Below are 20,406 nucleotides of genomic sequence, written 5' to 3' on the forward strand. Positions count from 1 at the left end.
TTTATCCTGTCTTGTATCTCCTCCAAAGAAGTCTCAGTCCAATATGCTGACGCACTGGTGACAGCAGCAATGCACGCAGCTGGCTGCAATAGCAGACCCTGGTGAACATAAATCTTTTTAAGTAAACCCTCTAACTTTTTGTCCATAGGATCTTTGAAAGCACAACTATCCTCTATGGGAATAGTGGTTCTCTTGGCTAAGGTGGAAACAGCCCCTTCCACCCTAGGAACTGTTTGCCAAGCCTCCTTAAAAGAGTCAGCTATGGGAAACATCTTTCGAAAAATAGGAGAGGGAGAAAAGGGAATACCTGGTCTCTACCATTCCCTAGTAACAATCTCCGAAGCTCGCTTTGGCACTGGAAAAACGTCTGAGTAAGAGGGAACTTCGAAAAATCTGTCCAAATTACTCGACTTTGCAGAAGCGACCACTACTGTGGAGTCACAGTCGTCTAAAGTAACCAAAACCTCCCTGAGCAACAGACAGAGGTGTTCTAGTTTAAATCTAAAAGTTACAACCTCCGAGTCTGTCAGAGGCAATGAACTTTCTGAGTCTGAAATTTCGCCTTCAGATGGAACCTCAATACCCTCCTCCTCAGGTCCTTGGGAGGGTACTTCCGAGATTGCCACCATTGCATCAGAAACCTCACTTACTGCATGTCTGGCTTTCCTCTTACGTTTGCCTTGCAGCATTGGGAAAGCAGACAACGCATCAGAAATTGTAGAAGACATGAGAGTAGCTATGTCTTTAAGGTAACTCCAGCGGGCGCTAGAGCAGAAGTACAGGGCACTGCTTGAGTGGGCGTTAAAGTTTGGGACGCATGGGGAGAAAGCTGCGGCATACTTTGAATCTCATCATTAGACTCTTGAGAAACATCCGCTTTTGAAAAATTTTGCTCAGGAAAAATCTTTTCCTATAACTTAAAGCCCTCTCAATACATGAGGGACAGAAAGGGATTGGTGGTTCCACATTTGCATCCAAACACATGGAGCAAGTAACACTTTGCAAGTATCCTGTGTCCATACTGATTCACAAAAAGTAAATTTAAGTTTACCTGATAAATTAATTTCTTCTATGGTAAGACGAGTCCACAGATTCATCCTTACTTGTGGGATATTATCCTCCTGCTAACAGGAAGTGGCAAAGAGCACCACAGCAGAGCTGTCTATATAGCTCCTCCCTTAGCTCCACCCCCAGTCATTTGACCGAAGGTACAGGAAGAAAAAGGAGAAACTACAAGGTGCAGAGGTGACTGAAGTTTAAAGCAAAAAAATATAATCTGTCTTAAAATGACAGGGCGGGCCGTGGACTTGTCTTACCATAGAAGAAATTAATTTATCAGGTGAGCATAAATTAATTTTTCTTCTATAAAAGGTAAGACGAGTCAACGGATTCATCCTTTACTTGTGGGATACAATACCAAAGCTACAGGACACGGATGAACGGGAGGGACAAGATAGATGGTTAAACAGAAGGCACAACTGCTTGAAGAACTTTTCTCCCAAAAATTGGCTCCCGAAGAAGCAAAGGTATCAAATTTGTAAAATTTGGAAAAGGTATGAAGCGAAGACCAAGTCACAGCCTTACAAATCTGTTCAACAGAAGCATCATTTTTAAAAGCCCATGTGGAAGCCACCGCTCTAGTAGAGTGAGCTGTAATTCTTTCAGGAGGCTGCTGTCCAGCAGTCTCGTATGCCAAACGGATGATGCTTTTCAGCCAAAAGGCAAGAGAGGTAGCCATAGCTTTTGACCTCTACGTTTTCCAGAATAGACAACAAACAAAGAAGATGTTTGACGGAAATCTTTGGTCGCTTGCAAGTAAAACTTTAAAGCACGAACCACGTCCAAGTTGTGCAATAGACACTCCTTCTTAGAGGAAGGATTAGGACACAGAGAGGGAACAACATTTTCCTGATTAATATTCTTATTAGTAACAACCTTAGGAAGGAATCCAGGTCTGGTACGCAAAACCACCTTATCAGCATGGAAAACAAGATAAGGCGAGTCGCATTGCAATGCAGATAGTTCAGAAACTCTTTGAGCCAAAGAGATAGCAACTAAAAACAGAACTTTCCAAGATAGAAGCTTAATATCTATGGAATGCATAGGTTCAAACGGAACCCCTTGAAGAACTTTAAGAACTGAATTCAAACTCCATGGCGGAGCAACAGGTTTAAACACAGGCTTGATTCTAACTAAAGCCTGACAGAACGACTGAACGTCTGGAACATCTGCCAGACGTTTGTGCAGTAGAATTGATAAAGCAGATATCTGTCCCTTTAAGGAACTAGCTGATAGCCCCTTCTCCAATCCTTCTTGGAGAAAGGACAAAATCCTAGGAATCCCGATCTTACTCCATGAGTAGCCTTTGGATTCGCACCAATAAAGATATTTACGCCATATCTTATGATAAATTTTCCTGGTGACAGGCTTTCGAGCCTGAATCAAGGTATCTATGACCGACTCAGAGAACCCCCGCTTGGATACGATCAAGCGTTCAATATCCAAGCAGTCAGTCGCAAAGAAACTAGATTTGGATGCTGAAACGGACCATGAATCAGAAGGTCCTGTCTCAGTGGCAGAGTCCATGGTGGAAGAGATGACATGTCCACCAGGTCTGCATATCAAGTCCTGCGTGGCCACGCAGGTGCTATCAAAATCACTGAAGCTCTCTCCTGTTTGATTCTGGCAATCAAACGAGGAAGGAGAGGAAATGGTGGAAACACATAAGCCAGGTTGAACGACCAGGGTACTGCTAGAGCATCTATCAGTACTGCCTGAGGATCCCTTGACCTGGACCCGTAACAAGGAAGTTTGGCATACTGACGAGACGCCATCAAATCCAATTCTGGTGTGCCCCATTGCTGAATCAATTGTGCAAACAGCTCCGGATGGAGTTCCCACTCCCCCGGATGAAAAGTCTAACGACTTAGAAAATCCGCTTCCCAGTTCTCCACTCCTGGGATATAGATTGCTGATAGATGGCAAGAGTGAGTCTCTGCCCATTGAATTATTTTGGTAACTTCTATCATCGCTAGAGAACTCTTTGTTCCCCCCTGATGATTGATATATGCTACAGTCGTGATATTGTCCGACTGGAATCTTATGAATCTGGCCGACGCCAGCTGAGGCCATGCCTGAAGCGCGTTGAATATCGCTCTCAGTTTTAGAATATTTATTGGAAGGAGAGCCTCCTCCTGAGTCCACAAACCCTGTGCTTTCAAGGAATTCCAGACTGCACCCCAGCCCAATAGGCTGGCGTCCGTCGTCACTATAACCCACGCTGGCCTGCGGAAACACATTCCCTTGGACAGATGATCCTGTGACAACCACCAAAGAAGAGAGTCTCTGGTCTCTCGGTCCAGATTTATCTGAGGAGATAAATCTGCATAATACCCATTCCACTGTTTGAGCATGCAAAGTTGCAGTGGTCTGAGATGCAAGCGAGCAAACGGAACTATGTCCATTGCCGCTACCATTAAGCCAATTACCTCCATACACAGTCACTGACGGCCGAGGAATGGAATGAAGAGCTCAGCAGATGGATAAAATTTTTGATTTCCTGACCTCCGTCAGAAAAAATTTCATGTCCACCGAATCTATCAGAGTTCCCAGGAATGGAACTCTTTTTTTACGTTCACCTTCCACCCGTGAGATCTTAGAAAAGCCAACACGATGTCCTTGTGAGACTTGGCTAGTTGGTAAGTTGACGCCTGGATTAAGATATTGTCCAGATAAGGCGCCACAGCTATGCTCCGCGGCCTTAGAACCGCCAGAAGGGACCCTAGCACCTTTGTGAAAATTCTGGGAGCCGTGGCAAACCCGAAGGGAAGAGCCACAAACTTGTAATGCTTGTCCAGAAAGGCGAACCTGAGGAACTGGTGATGATCTTTGTGGATAGGAATATGTAGATACGCATCCTTTAAGTCCACGGTGGTCATATTTTGACCCTACTGGATCATCGGCAAAATAGTCTGAATGGTCTCCATCTTGAAGGATGGGACTCTGAGGAATTTGTTTAGGATCTTGAGATCCAAAATTGGTCTGAAGGTTCCCTCTTTTTTGGGAACCACAAACAGATTGGAGTAGAACCCTTGCCCCTGTTCTGTTTTCGGAACTGGGCAGATCACTCCCATGGTATATAGGTCTTCTACACAGCGTAAGAACGCCTCTCTTTTTGTCTGGTTTACAGACAATTGAGAAAGATGGAATTCTCCCCTTTGGGGAGAATCTTTGAAATCTAGAAGATACCCCTGGGTTACTATTTCTAAAGCCCAGGAGTCCTGAACGTCTCTTGCCCAAGCCTGAGCGAAGAGAGAAAGTCTGCTACTAGATCCGGTCCCGGATCGGGGGCTACCCCTTCATGCTGTCTTGGTTGCAGCAGCAGGAGCAAAATATCCCTCTTGCTTTGTGGCAGGGGAAGAGGTAGAGGCACCACCTTTGAAGTTTCGAAAGGAATGAAAATTATTTTGTTTAGTCCTCATCTTATTCGTCTTATCCTAAGGAAGGGCTTGGCCTTTCCATCCAGTGATGTCTGAAATGATCTCTTTCAGTTCAGGGCCGAATAGGGTCTTACCCTTGAAAGGGATGGCTAAAAGCTTAGCTTTTGACGACACATCAGCAGACCAGGACTTAAGCCATAACGCTCTACGCGCTAAAATGGCAAAACCTGAATTCTTCGCCGCTAATTTAGCCAATTGAAAAGCGGCATCTGTAATGAAAGAATTAGCTAGCTTGAGAGCCCTAATTCTATCCAGAATATCATCTAATGGGGTCTCAACCTGAAGAGCCTCTTCCAGAGCCTCGAACAAAAGGATGCTGCAGTAGTTACAGGAACAATGCACACTATAGGTTGGAGAAGAAAACCTTGATGAACAAATATTTTCTTCAGGAGACCCTCTAATTTTTTATCCATAGGATCTTTGAAAGCACAACTGTCCTCAATAGGTATAATTGTACGCTTAGCCAGGGTAGAATTAGCTCCCTCCACCTTAGGGACCGTCTGCCATGAGTCCCGCACGGCTTCTGATATGGGAAACATTTTCTTAAAAGTAGGAGGGGGAGTGAACAGAATACCTGGTCTATCCCACTCCTTAGTAACAATTTCCGAAATCCTCTTAGGGACCGGAAAAACATCAGTGTAGGCAGGAACCTCTAGGAATCTGTCCATTTTACATAATTTCTCTGGAACTACAATAGAGTCACAATCATCCAGAGTTGCTAAAACCTCCATGAGCAATAAGCGGAGGTGTTCTAGTTTAAATTTAAAAGCCGTCATATCTGAGTCTGTCTGAGGAAACATATTCCCTGAATCAGAAATCTCCCAGCAAATCCCTCACTTCAGAACATTGTGAGGGTATATCGGATATGGCTAATAAAGCGTCAGAGGGCTCAGCGTTTGTTCTCACACCAGACCTACTGCGCTTCCCCTGCAACCCAGGCAGCTTAGATAAAACCTCTGTGAGGGCAGTATTCATAACTGCGGCCATATCGTGCAGGGTGAAAGAATTAGACGCACTAGAAGTACTTGGCGTCGCTTGTGTGGGTGTTAATGGTTGTGACACTTGGGGAGAATAAGATGGCATAACTGGATTCCCTTCTGACTGAGAATCATCCTGTGACATACTTTCAGTAGCTAAAATATGTTCTTTACAATTTATTGACCTTTCAGTGCATGAGGGACACATTCTAAGTGGAGGTTCCACAATGGCTTCTAAACATATTAAACATTGACTTTCCTCAATGTCAGACATGTTGAACAGGCTAGTAATGACTACAAACAAGCATGAAAACACTTTATTTAGTGAAAATAAAATAACAATCTTAAAAAAAACGGTACTGCGCCTTTAAGAGAAAAAAAGCATACACGTTCTGCAAAACAGCCTAAACATGCACCAAATTTTTCAAGGAAATTCCCCACAAGGAATTTTAACATTTAACCCCTTAATTTGCAAACCGGATTGAAACTAGGCCCAGATCCGGAAAAAAACACCCTCAGCACCTTGCCACAGCCCTGCTGTGGCCCTACCTGCCCTCAGGGATAGTAAATGTGGGGTAAAAGCTTCGATTTGGCCCAAAACATTCACCAGGGCCCTCCGGAGTTGGAGCTTGCTACTTGCTGAGAAAAACTAACTGCGCACCTGAGGCAAGAAAATAGGCCCCGCCCATCTCACTCGATGTCTCCACAGCCTCAAAGAACCGCACCAGAGCGGTTATAACTAGCCATGTGGGTTCTGAGACCCAAAAGTTAAACCATGTGTGCACTCAAAGTTGCCCAAAACGTTAATGCCCACAAAACGTTAATGCACTCCCAAATCATAAAAAAGTTTGCCCACAAACATTTACAACTCAGTGTCAACTATATTTGTAATTGGCCCCTTATGCAAGCTTAGTAATGCCCTTCTTTTAGCTCTAGGATTACTGCTTACCCTTACCCTCCTGGGTATAATGTCAGCCTTTCTGAAATAGACAGTCTCTCCAGAAAAATATGACTGAACATACCTCACTGCTGCATAGCATGAAAACGTTCCTCACACTGAAGTTTCCTGTACTCCTCAGCCTCTGTGGGAACAGCAATGGACCTTAGTTACAAATGCTAAGATCATCATCCTCCAGGCAGCAGTCTTCATCCATCTGCTGCCTGAGAGTAAATAGTACATACCGGTACCATTTAAAATAAACTCTTGCTTGAAGAAATAAAAAACTAATATTTTATCACCTCTTTCACTTTACTCTTCCTAGTACTTAAAGTAGGCAAAGAGAATGACTGGGGGGTGGAGCTATATAGACAGCTCTGCTGTGGTGCTCTTTGCCACTTCCTGTTAGCAGGAGGATAATATCCCACAAGTAAAGGATGAATCCGTGGACTCGTCTTACCTTTATAGAAGAAAACATAAATCTGCAATAAAAACTTTAATTTTGACAAAAAAAGTTTGAATGTAAAAAACGTTACTGTCTCTTTAAATTTTAAAGTGAAACTTTTTTACTGCGTGTGATAAAAAACAAAATTTATGCTTACCTGATAAATTTCTTTCTCTTGTGGTGTATCCAGTCCACGGATTCATCCATTACTTGTGGGATATTCTCCTTCCCAACAGGAAGTTGCAAAGAGGACACCCACAGCAGAGCTGTCTATATAGCTCCTCCCCTAACCCCCACCTCCAGTCATTCGACCGAAGGCAAGTAAGAAAAAGGAGAAACTATAGGGTGCATTGGTGACTGTAGTTTTAAAAAATAAAAACACCTGACTTAAAGTGACAGGGCGGCCCTGGACTGGATACACCACAAGAGAAAGAAATTTATCAGGTAAGCATAAATTTTGTTTTCTCTTGTAAGGTGTATCCAGTCCACGGGTTCATCCATTACTTGTGGGATACCAATACCAAAGCTTTAGGACACGGATGAAGGGAGGGAAAAGGCAGGAACTTAAACAGAAGGCACCACTGCCTGTAGGACCTTTCTCCCAAAAATAGCCTCAGAGGAAGCAAAAGTATCAAATTTGTTAGAAAAAGTATGAAGCGAAGACCAAGTGGCCGCCTTGCAAATCTGTTCAACAGAAGCCTCATTTTTAAATGCCCATGTGGAAGCTACCGCTCTAGTAGAATGAGCTGTAATCCTTTCAGGAGGCTGCTGGCCAGTCTCATAAGTTAAACGGATTATGCTTCTCAGCCAAAAAGAAAGAGAAGTTCCCGAAGCCTTGTGGCCTCTCCTCTTTCCAGAGTAAACAATAAGCAAGGCAGATATTTGACGAAAATCCTTAGTTGCTTGTAAGTAGAACTTTAAAGCACGAACCACATCCAGATTGTGCAACAACCGTTCCTTCTTGGAAGAAGGATTAGGGCACAGAGAAGGAACAACAATTTCCTGATTGATATTTCTATTGGAAACAACCTTAGGAAGAAAACCTGGCTTGGTATGTAACGCCAAATTATCCGCATGGAAAATCAGATAGGGTGAATCACACTGCAGAGCAGATAACTCTGAAACTCTTCGGGCTGAAGAGATAGCAACAAGAAACAAAACTTTCCAAGATAAAAGTTTAATAACTAATGAATGCATAGGTTCAAACAGAACCCCTTGAAGAACTTTAAGAACTAAATTTAAACTCCATGGCGGAGCAACAGGTTTAAATACCGGCTTGATTCTGACTAAAGCCTGACAAAACGCCTGAACGTCTGGAACATCTGCCAGACGCTTGTGAAAGAGAATAGACAGAGCAGATATCTGTCCTTTTAAAGAACTAGCTGATAATCCTTTTTCCAATCCTTCTTGGAGAAAAGATAGAATCCTAGGAATCTTGACCCTACTCCATGAGAAACCCTTAGAATCACACCAATGAAGATATTTACGCCATATCTTGTGATAGATCTTCCTGGTGACAGGCTTCCTAGCCTGGATCAAGGTATCAGTAACAGACTCAGAAAAACCACGCTTTGATAAGATCAAGCGTTCAATCTTCACGCAGTCAGGCATAGAGAAGTTAGATGAGTGTTTGAATGGACCCTGGATCAGAAGGTCCTGCCTCAATGGCAGAGGCCATGGTGGGCAGGTTGACATGTCCACCAGATCTGCATACCAAGTCCTGCAAGGCCACGCAGGAGCAATTAAGATCACCGAAGCTTTCTCCTGCTTGATTCTGGCAATCAGACGCGGGAGAAGAGGAAACGGTGGAAACACATAAGCCAGGCTGAAGGACCAGGGCGCTGCTAGGGCATCTACTAGCACTGCCCGAAGATCCCTTGACCCATAACGAGGAAGCTTGGCATTCAGACGGGACGCCATCAGATCCAGCTCCAGTCTGCCCCATAGATGAATCAGTTGAGCAAATATCTCCGGGTGAAGCTCCCATTCTCCCGGGTGAAAAGTCTACCGACTTAGAAAATCCGCCTCCCAGTTCTCTACTCCTGGGATATGGATAGCTGAGAGATGGCAAGAGTGAGCCTCTGCCCATAGAATTATCTTGGAAACCTCCATCATTGCCAGGGGACTCCTTGTTCCCCCTGATGGTTGATATAGGCTACAGTCGTGATGTTGTCCGATTGAAACCTGATGAACCTGACCGCAGCCAGTTGAGGCCATGCCTGAAGAGCATTGAATATCACTCTTAGTTCCAGAATGTTTATCGGGAGGAGGGCCTCCTCCTGAGTCCACGAACCCTGAGCTTTCAGGGAGTTCTAGACTGCGCCCCAGCCCAGAAGGCTGGCATCTGTTGTCACTATAGTCCACTCTGGCCTGCGGAAGCTCATTCCCCTGGACAGATGGACCCGAGATAACCACCAGAGAAGAGAATCCCTGGTTGCTTGATCCAGATTTAACAGAGGAGACAAATCTGTGTAGTCCCCATTCCACTGATTGAGCATGCAAAGTTGAAGTGGTCTGAGATGTAAGCGGGCAAACGGAACTATGTCCATTGCCGCTAACATTAGGCCGATTACTTCCATACACTGAGCCACTGACGGCCGAGAAATGGAATGAAGAGCACGGCAGGAAGTTAGCAGCTTTGATATCCTGACCTCTGTCAGAAATATTTTCATTTCTACTGAATCTATCAGAGTCCCTAGGAAGGAAACTCTTGTGAGAGGGGAGAGAGAACTTTTTTCTCTGTTCACCTTCCACCCGTGAGACCTCAAGGAGGCCAGAACAATGTCCGTATGGGACTTGGCGACTTGAAGAGTCGACGCCTGGATCAAGATGTCGTCTAGGTAAGGAGCTACTGCTATGCCCGTGGCCATAGGCCCGCCAGTAGGGACCCTAGAACCTTCGTAAAGATTCTTGGCGCCGTGGCTAACCCGAAGGGAAGAGCCACAAACTGGTAATGCCTGTCTAAGAAGGCGAACCTGAGGAACTGATGATGATTTTTGTGAATCGGAATGTGCAGATAAGCATCCTTTAAGTCCACGGTAGTCATATATTGACCCTCCTGGATCATAGGAAGAATAGTTCGGATTGTCAACATCTTGAAGGATGGGACCCTGAGGAATTTGTTTAGGATCTTGAGATCCAAGATTGGTCTGAAAGTTCCCTCTTTTGTGGGAACTATAAATAGATTTGAATAGAAACCCTGCCCCTGTTCCTCCCTTGGAACTGGGTGGATCACTCCCATAACCAGCAGATCCTGGACGCAATGTAAGAATGCCTCTCTCTTTATCTGGTTTGCAGATAGTTGAGAGAGACGAAATCTCCCCTTTGGAGATGAACCCATGAATTCGAGAAGCTATCCCTGAACGTCTCTTACCCAAGCCTGGGCGAAGAGAGAAAGTCTGCCCCCCACTAGATCCGGTCCCGGATCGGGGGCTACTCCTTCATGCTGTCTTAGAGACAGTGGCTGGCTTTGTTTCCCTTTGTTCCAAGCCTGGTTAGGTCTCCAGACTGGTTTGGACTGGGCAAAATTTCCCTCTTGTTTTGTACAAAGGGAAGCGGAAGCCGCACCACTTCTGAAGTTCAGAAAGGAGCGAAAATTAGTCTGTCTGGTCCTTAACTTATTAGACTTATCCTGGGAAAGAGCATGACCTTTTCCCCCAGTAATATCAGAAATGATCTCCTTCAGATCAGGCCCGAATAGGGTCTTACCCTTGAAGGGAATGTTAAGAAGCTTAGATTTTGATGAAACATCTGCTGACCAGGACTTAAGCCATAGCGCCCTACGCGCCATGATGGCAAAACCTGAATTTTTAGCCGCAAGTTTAGTTAACTGAAACACAGGGTCTGAAATAAAGGAATTAGCAAGTTTAAGAGCTTTAATCCTGTCTAAAATCTCATCCCACGGAGTCTCCACTTGTAGAGCCTCTTCTAGAGACTCGAACCAAAAGGCCGCTGCAGCCGTAACTGGAGCAATGCATGCGAGAGGCTGGAGAAGAAAACCTTGATGTAAGAAAATTTTCTTTAGGAGACCCTCCAATTTTTTATCCATAGAATCTTTGAAAGGACAACTATCTTCAATCGGAATAGTCGTACGCTTAGCCAAAGTAGAAATAGCTCCCTCCACCTTGGGGACCGTTTGCCACGAGTCCCGCACGGCGTCAGCTATGGGGAACATCTTTTTAAATACAGGAGGCGGGGAGAACGGTATACCTGGCCCATCCCATTCCTTAGTTATAATTTCTGAAAACCTTTTAGGGACTGGGAAAACATCAGGGTAAACAGGCACTGCAAAGTATTTGTCCATTTTACACAATTTCTCTGGTACCACAATGGGGTCACAGTCATCCAGAGTTGTTAAGACCTCCCTAAGCAATAAACGGAGGTGTTCAAGCTTACATTTAAATGTTGACATGTCAGAGTTGGGCTGAAGTAATAACTTCCCTGAATCTGAAAGATCACCCTCAGATATCAAATCCCTTGCGCCAACTTCGGAACATTGTGAGGGCATAACGGACATATCTACTAAAGCGTCAGAAAGCTCTGTATTTGTTCTAGCCCCAGAGCTGTCTCGCTTTCCTTGTAGCCCTGGCAGTTTAGAAAACACCTCTGTGAGAGTAGAACTCATAACTGCCGCCATGTCTCAAAGTAAAAGAATTAGACGCGCTAGACGCATCTGGTGTCATTTGTGCGGGTATTACAGGTTCTGACCAATGGGGAGAGCTAGAAGGCATAATCTCCCTACTTATAGTCTGAGAATCCTCTGGTGATATATTGTTTAATGCCACAATATGGTCTTTGTAACTTATAGATAGTTCAGTACAAGTGGTACACATTCTAAGAGGGGGTTCCACAATGGCATTTAAACATATTGAACAGATATACATCAGACATGTTTAACAGACTAGCAAAGACACAAGCAAGCTTGGAAAACACTTTAAGTAAAAAAATTGTATTTTCCTCAAACCGGTACTGTACCTTTAAGAGAAAAAAAGTAGCACTTAAACTGCAAAACAGTGAAAAAAAGTAGAAAACTCTTCGAAATTTTTACAGTGTGTATAAGAGACTAAGGTAATATTGCACCCACTTGCAAATTGACGATTAACCCTTTGGCTCCCAAACCGGATTGAAAAAACGTCTACCACCGGTATAAAACCGCTAAACACCTCACCACAGCTCTGCTGTGGTGCCTACCTGACCTTATGGGACGAACAGGACTGAAAGAAACCCTCTTTAGTGGTCCTCAAACACAGAAGGACTCCTCAAGATAAGTTTGCTGTCTTAGAAGGAAAACTGCGCAACTGAGGCGCGAAAATAGGCCCCTCCCACCACACTCGACGTCAGAGAGGCCTTAAAGAAACACTCCTAGGAATTTCTGAAAAGCCATGTGGACAATTAACCCCCAAAAACGTTTAAACACTCTCAAAAAAACGATCTTCATGTGTAAAAAGCAAACGTTTTTATCACCTCATCACCAGGCACAAATAACATGAGTAATACCCAACCTTGCAAGCTTGATCCCAGTCGTTATTAAATCACTGCATCTAGCTTACCACATCTCCAAAAAGGCTCTGTCAGCATTTTCTAGACTTTATCATTTCTCTAGAAAAAATTATACTGAACATACCTCAAAGCAGGCAATCTGCAGGCCGTTCCCCCAGCTGAAGTTTTCCCATACTCTTCAGTTATGTGTGAGAACAGCAATAGACCTTAGTTACAATCTGCTAAGATCATTATCCTCCAGACAGAATTCTTCTTCTAATTTCTGCCTGAGAGCAAACAGTACAACGCCGGTACCGTTTAAAATAACAAACTCTTGATTGAAGATGAAAACTACACTAAATCACCACATATCTCTTTATACTTCCTACTTGTCGAGAGCTTGCAAAGAGAATGACTGGGGGTGGGGGTTAGGGGAGGAGCTATATAGACAGCTCTGCTGTGGGTGTCCTCTTTGCAACTTCCTGTTGGGAAGGAGAATATCCCACAAGTAATGGATGAACCCGTGGACTGGATACACCTTACAAGAGAAATGTGTACAAGTAGTATGCACGAATAAAAAAAGACACCCATACATCTCAGTAGCTCTGCTGAGGTGCCTACCTGACTGCAAAAAAAGGGAGCCTCTCTCTCCTTCTGGTCATAAATCCGGACTCGATAGGGAACGATTTGACAACCCTCCTGACCTAGAAACGCCTGCTCTTAGACAGAAACCATGCGTTTCCAGGCAAAGAAACTATCCGGTGTGCATCTGGTCTTAATCTGACTCCAGATAGAGGCGCAGTTAGCAAAAAGCGTGCAATCCGGAAGATCCGCCCATCGTGGGCGTGGTTAATCGTCATAATACTCTCAAGGTCATTAAACAGTGATAAAACTAACGCCATATTTCAGAACCACCAATAAAGTGCTAATCTCCCAGCCCCAGTGCCTGTACACGCTGTCTGGATCTCTCAGACTCTGAGAGCCTTGTGTCCCAAAGTGCCTAATATGTTTGTACATAAGCTCTTTATGTTAAAGTACTGAAGTTAAATAAAAAAGTGCTCCTTTTCCTCTAAGTTTCCCAGGAAAAATTCAAGCAATTACCTCATATGTCTGCCTGACAGCAAAGGCAGTTCACCAGGTTTGAGGGGTCCTATTCCCCACATGGATCTGTGAATAAAAAGAAATTCCTGAATATTTATTCCTCAGGTTTTCAGGGTTAGGGCAGCAATAATATGGGAGGCGCAGTGAGAATTATGCCCCACAAGTTCCCATTGCTCTAAAGCCAACAATGCCCTACTGAAGAGACTGATATGGACTACGACTACACCCCAGGACAAAGCAGCACAATCTTGCACTACTTTAAAAATAATAAACGCTTGATTGAAGAATCTTATCGAACACCTCACTTTACCACTTCCTACACTAACGTAGGCAAAGAGAATGACTGGGGTGGGAGGGAAGGGAGGAGCTATTTAACAGCTCTGCTGTGGTGCTATTTGCCTCCTCCTGCTGACCAGGAGGTGAATATCCCATTAGTAATTAAGATGATCCGTGGACTCATCATGTCTTTAAAAAGAAATATAATTTTGTGATGTTTGAAACACAACCTTTTAAATATAGAATAGTTTACGTGATTATTTTCCTTATGATATTTCACGGAATTACACACAATATTTCACCTTTAAAAAGAGAATTAGTTCACCACAATTCATTTTACAAATAAACTTTTTTAAATCATATCATTAGTTTCTTTACTTTTGCAGTTATATAATAGTTGTCTGATAAGTTACAAGTGTCAAGTAGTGCAAATCTGTTAGCTCTGTGTGTAATGAAGCCATCTTTTTTTTAATTAAAAGTAAGTTGAATCTATAAATATGTTAAAGGGCCATGAAACCCAAATGTTGAAACACTTGAAAGTTCTGCAGTATAGCTGTAAAAAGCTGACTAGAAAATATCACCTGAACATCTCTATGTAAAAAAGAAAGATATTTTACCTCAAAATGTCCTAAGTATTTAAACCCCATTGCAAAGGACTTTAAGCAGCAAATCAGTATGTCTGTCCTAGGACACGCAAGGGAGTGAGCCTCATGCACACTCCTGTAATTTCTCTATTCAGTTTAAGGAAGTTTACTATGAAATCTCATGAGAGTTAAGTCAAATCTCATGAGATCACAGTAAAAGAGTTCATGACCTCAGCACTGCTGATGCTGATTGGCTGCTGTTCATTTCTTCAGGTTTTTTTTACCTGCAGCTGGACAGCAGCTGAGAATAACTTTTTACACAGCACTTACTCTGCTGAGCTGAGGAAATTGAGGTAAAATATCTTTCTTTTTTTACATAGAGATGCTCAGGTGATATTTTCTTGTTAGCTTTTTACAGTTATACTGTGATTTAGCATATGAGTATGTCTCTTCAAGTGAATAGCACAAGAAATGGGTTATACTAAGTTATGGGTATCTGCACATGATCATACAGTGTCTCCTATCATGTTCTAAGTTTGATATACTTCACATTAAGGTCCAAAGAAATAACTTTCTAATATTAAAAGGGAGATTCTAATGTAAGAGGTGACATACTCTAATTTCTCACAGAATGTCCTGTTTGCATTGCCTAGATTACTATTGATTTAACCTCCACAAAGGTAAAGACCAGCTTGGTAGGCGTAAGTCTAGCTGTTTCTGAGCAGGACAGATTTGTGAGACCACGTCCTTGCAGCACCAAAGCACGCCTTTAACTATATGTTTTTAACCCCTTTCTGTGGGTTATATAACAATGCTTTACCTGAGGGTGCTAGGCGCCTTCCTTCTCCGCTCTTCTTCCCACTTGCTCTGATAGCAAATATTCGCCCGTCACTAGTACGGATATATGTTCCTGCAACAAATTAAATCTTTTTAAGATTATTTATATACATCTTTATGATTAATCATATACAATTACATGTCAAACACTATAACAAATGATTTTATCCACCAACTTAATTTGTTTGTTTTAAGTTGATTTATTTAAAACAATTTTTTTTTTTTTTTTTAGGAACAGGCTTCACTAGATGTATGTTCATTTACAAGGCATTCACGTCTGGCTGAATCCAGCTAATGTCATCTTAAAAAACAGAACTATCTTAAAATATTAATCATAATCAAGACAGGTAGGGCTGGAAATTTAAATAAACAAAACAAACAAAAAACAAAACAGCACTTTGAAGGGGCTTAAATGTGAAATAAGAAAATGCTCTTTTGTGGTTCACATTTTAATTTTTTCCCTCCTGCTTGCACAAGACTAAGAGCTCGATTTATCAATCCTATGTTCTCCTTTGGCGGAATTTAACATTGCACATGAGTGCTCCTTTGCGCTTGCATGCAACCCTGCCCTCTGCCTGCGCACAGCCAATCACAACGTGGTCAGAAGCTGTCAATCTCCCCGGTCGGACGAGACTCAGGAGATTGAAATTCTCCACCTAAAAGGTGGAGAACAGGGCAGGGAAGCAGCAGTCTGATGACCGCTGTTTGATAAATACTGACTGTAGGTTCTCTTGTCAAAGAAGGAGAAGGGCTTGATAAATCGAGCCATATATGTTTAACCTAGATAAACACATAGATAAAATCAGATACAGAGCAACAATGCTCTATTAGGAGTTAGCTGAATACATCTGGAAGGCCAATAACAAGAGGCATATGTGTGTAGCCACCAATCACAAGCTAGCTCCAAATAGTGTAATGCTGCTCCTAAGCCTTTGTAAATATGGATTTCATAACTGCATAACAAGAAAAAGTACAATTTGATACTCTGGAATTTGTTTACCCGTTTTTGGACTCCTGGTTTTGACTTTGGGTTTCCTGACTTGACTTGTAACTGACTCTGGTCTATTTCTGACTAAGCTTTTGTTACAGATTTGGTGCTGTTTTTGTTTGAGTTAGTGTTGACCTGGATTGTTTGACACGCTCAGCCTACCCTGTTCCTGATATCATTTCCTTGTCAGGAGTTCAGGATACTTGTGTTTTCCTGCAATAGATATTCTCTATTTTATGTGAGCTGCACTTGCAATATCAGCACCCTGTGCGAGAATGAAGCCAATTTTTTTATTTTGTGATTAAGATAGAGCATGCAATTATAAGCAACTTTCTAATTTACTCCTATTATCAAATTTTCTTCAGTCTGTTGCTATCTTTATTTGAAAAGCCAGAATGGTTTAGAAGCCGGCCATTTATGGTGAACATCCTGAGTTGTTCTTGCTGATTGATGGATAAACTTACCCACCAATAAACAAGTGCTGCCCAGTGTACTGAACCAAAAATTGGCTGGCTCCTTAGCTTAGATGCCTTCTTTTTCAAATAAAGATAGCAAGAGAAAGAAGAAAAATTGACAATAGGAGTAAATTAGAAAGTTGCTTAAAATTGCATGCTCTATCTGAATCATGAAATAAATCATTTGGGTTTAGTGTCCCTTTAATCTGGAATATGTGACCAAACTTCTATAAAGTGGTGCGCTCTACAATCGTGGGAGTATCAGGTGTTTGTTAAAGCTGCCAGACAAGCAGTATTTTGAGGGAGCAGCATCCGTGGATTAATCAATTGAAACATTTGTTTCTTTTTTGGTGACTACATAATTTCCAAATTCCCCTCCCAGAGAAGATATAAAGTAAGACTGTAAAGTTGTTCTGTGTAGTAATTGTGCTAACAGTGGTTGTTTTCTAATTTTACAATTTGATAATAGAAGGAAATTGAAATGTTCCTTAAAATTGCATGATCTGTATGAACCATAAAAGTTTAATTTTAACTATCATGTCCCTTTAAGAATTATACATTTTTTCATTAAACAGAAACATTTACTCTTCTGCTGTACATGCTCTTTGTTACAAATTAAAGTGACAGTGTTTTTGAACGCTAGGATTTACCAGCACTAAAAATAAAAAATGACCTTTAGTGATGACTTTGTAAAAAAGTGGGCTAATCATACCCTTTCTGTGCTGCTGCCTCCTTGCTGAACAAAGTGGCTCCGGCCGCCGATGGCACATCGCTCTTTTTTTTTCCAATGAGGTGACGTTTCCACTTCTAAGCCAATAGCTGTGCTAGCATACAGAACCAGTGCCGATAGGCAAGCATGGCTATTGGCTTAGAGGTGAAAATGTCACCTCATTGGGGGAAAAAAAAAAAGCTTAGTTCAGCGAGGAGGCAGCGGCACAAAAAGGGTGTGATAAGCACACTTTTTTTTAATAAAGTCATGACTGAAAGTCCTAATTATTTTTAGTGCTGGCAAATCCTAGATTTTTTTTTAAACACTAGGATTTACCATCACTTTAACGCCACAAAAACGTTTGTGTTTCTGTGGCTGAAAAGGTTTCTGGACATTTCTGTTTTTATTATTGAGCACAGGTTAGATGGCAAACCAAAGAAAAACAAACCTTTTGTGCCACGTATAACATGAATGCTCTCGCCTGCACTAATTCGTGCCTGGACATCCGTGGATGTGGTCATTCCTGGAATAACAATATCTACAAGAAAAGGAATAAGCACAGTTATCAGAAATTAATATTCTAATACCTATTTTAATTCTGTTCCACAATAAATATTCTAGACAATATAATCTTGTCTAAAACAATCACTGTTTAATCTTATGGCAAAAGAATTCAGCAGAAAAAAAGTGGTCAAGAAAAGAGTAGGAAGGAAGTTGGAAAACAGAGAATAGGGCATAAAAAGTAAGTGGGGTAGACAAATGGAATCTCTCATGCACCTGTGGTAGTCACAACCTTCTGCACTAGGACGCCAGCTCTCTGCAGGTAGTTGACTGGGAAGTTATAAGGGTGAACGGTAGGTGGTGCAGGTCCAGCGTGGGTTAGCGGGACATGGCGCGGCATCATGGGGATAGGTGTGGATTGCAATGGTCGTACACTGGCTATTGGTCTGTCATCCCCTTTTGGTAGAGGTCGCCTGGGATACAGACAAATAAATATTTATGAAGTCATTTACCGCTTTACCTGGTAATAAATCCGACAAAACCCATGTTCCTCTGTACATTAAAAACCATCCACCCTCACTTGTTCTCTCGTTATGCCTCAAACACACATATGCGCTTCTCCTTTCTCACTCCAAACACTCCCATATCTTTCAGACACTCCATTTCTCTTGATTGTTTTTTATTTTTAAAAAGTTAATTCTCACCAGTTCCTCTGACTAAATGCAGGGATATTAGAGAGACTGTGATCTGGTGCAGGGTAGTACTGAGTGTATGAGGGTCGTGTGTATGGCACAGATGCTCGTTTTTCCTCTTCATAACTGCGTTTTGCAGCCTTTTTTTCTGCAAGTGTCAGTTTTTGCTCTTTGCGATCTAGAAGAAGAGATTCGTGCTGGAAAGGCTCCTGTGGATGGAACAAATCATTAACACAAAACATGAAAGGCTTCTATTAAAGCATGTATCCAAATCCCAAAAAAACTAGATCAACATTGTGATCAAATATGCAACAGTCACATCATGAAAATGCTAATATATAGAGTGCAACATTTTTAGCTTCCCCAATCTCCATGTTTTACTAGTGTTCACTTGCAAAAGCATCTTTTCTTTAAAAACATGAAAAAAAAAATGTGATATGGCAATCTTATTGACATAACAAACCATGCACTCCCCTTATTTATGCACTATAATTATAGCTGTAAAAATGTCTATCTACAGAACCAGCGCCAAAAACTGTACTTCAATACAGACACTGTGATGTCATTCAGTTCCACTGATGACATCAGAGAGCCATATTTAGTGACAGTGCAAATGTTCCCCGCCCTGATTAACATCACAGCTTGTTACCCTGGTGATGAGGTTGGGGTACAGCAAACAGGCTTTTTGAAGAACAGTCTCACAGTATCCTGAAGGGTCCAGGTGCTGCCGAGAGGGGTCTGGTTCCTCTTCTACAAAATGTAGCAGATTCTCTACTTCTCGGCGAGTAAAATTTACATCTGGGTTCAGGTCATCGACCACACGATCTGAGACGACAGTGGACGTTACACATGATAGCCTTTATATCAGATTCCCTTCCCTGCAACCAACTTGCTGACTCTCTCTTACCTGACATTCCCTGCTTAGTAATCTGGCGGTCATATATCTTCTTTTCAAGAGTATAGTCAGACACCAACCGATAGATGTGGCAGGGTTTTCTCTGTCCATATCTGTACACTCTGCAAACTGCCTGAGCATCATGACATGGATTCCAAGAGGCATCAAACACTACAACACGGTTTGCACCGATCAAGTTTACTCCCAAACATCCAGCTCTGAAAGGAACACATAAAAAATCTGTTACTACCCCCATATTAAACAGAATTTTCCCTAAAAAATAAACGTAGCCCACCATCTCAAACATGCACCCTCAAGTGACACTCACCTTGTAGATAGCAGAAAGAGCCACACATTCTTGTTATTAGGATCATTAAACTGGTTTATTAAACGCTCCCTTTCAGATGCTGATGTGCTGCCATCAAGTCCTGTAGAGTTGAGAAGATAAATCATACATATTTTATTTCAGATTTTTATATATATATATATATATATATATATATATATATATATATATATATATATATATATATATATATATATATATAAGGAGGCACTCTGGTCTTTTAACAAGTGAAGTTTAATAGAAAGCTTGTTCTATTAAACTTAACTTGTTAAAAGATCAGAGAGTGCCTCCTTATATCTTATGTATTTAACTGTTGGCACCCTGGCAGCTGAATGTAATGTGAGAGTGCTCTCTTCTGAACTATATACACACACACACACACACACATATATATATATATATATACACACACACACACACAGACACACATACATACACACACACATACATTCACATATACACAGTATATACTTTATATATATATATATATATCAATCATAATTTATGTAAGAACTTACCTGATAAATTAATTTATTTCACAGTGGCAAGAGTCCATGAGCAAGTGACATATGGCATATACATTCCTACGAGGAGGGGGCAAAGTTTCCCAAACCTCAAAATGCCTATAAATACACCTCCCACCACACTCATACCTTGGTTTAACGCATAGCCAAGTAGTGAGGTGT

The 20,406-nt window shown here is 42.0% G+C and overlaps 1 protein-coding gene across 1 annotated transcript in view; it reads right to left on the reverse strand.

Moving 5' to 3' along the window:
- RAD54L2 (RAD54 like 2) overlaps window positions 1-20,406 on the reverse strand; it is a 197,215-nt gene that overhangs the window by 20,051 nt on the left and 156,758 nt on the right. Inside the window, exons 7-13 of the mRNA XM_053689399.1 lie at window positions 19,703-19,802; window positions 19,387-19,592; window positions 19,129-19,304; window positions 18,492-18,688; window positions 18,064-18,260; window positions 17,735-17,824; window positions 15,118-15,207 (exon numbers count right to left, since the gene is read on the reverse strand). Of these exons, the coding sequence (XP_053545374.1) occupies window positions 15,118-15,207; window positions 17,735-17,824; window positions 18,064-18,260; window positions 18,492-18,688; window positions 19,129-19,304; window positions 19,387-19,592; window positions 19,703-19,802 (1,056 nt within the window). The remainder of the gene's footprint in view (window positions 1-15,117; window positions 15,208-17,734; window positions 17,825-18,063; window positions 18,261-18,491; window positions 18,689-19,128; window positions 19,305-19,386; window positions 19,593-19,702; window positions 19,803-20,406) is intronic.

The sequence above is a fragment of the Bombina bombina genome, chromosome 7 (genome assembly GCF_027579735.1).
Source record: "Bombina bombina isolate aBomBom1 chromosome 7, aBomBom1.pri, whole genome shotgun sequence".
Taxonomy (NCBI): domain Eukaryota; kingdom Metazoa; phylum Chordata; class Amphibia; order Anura; family Bombinatoridae; genus Bombina; species Bombina bombina.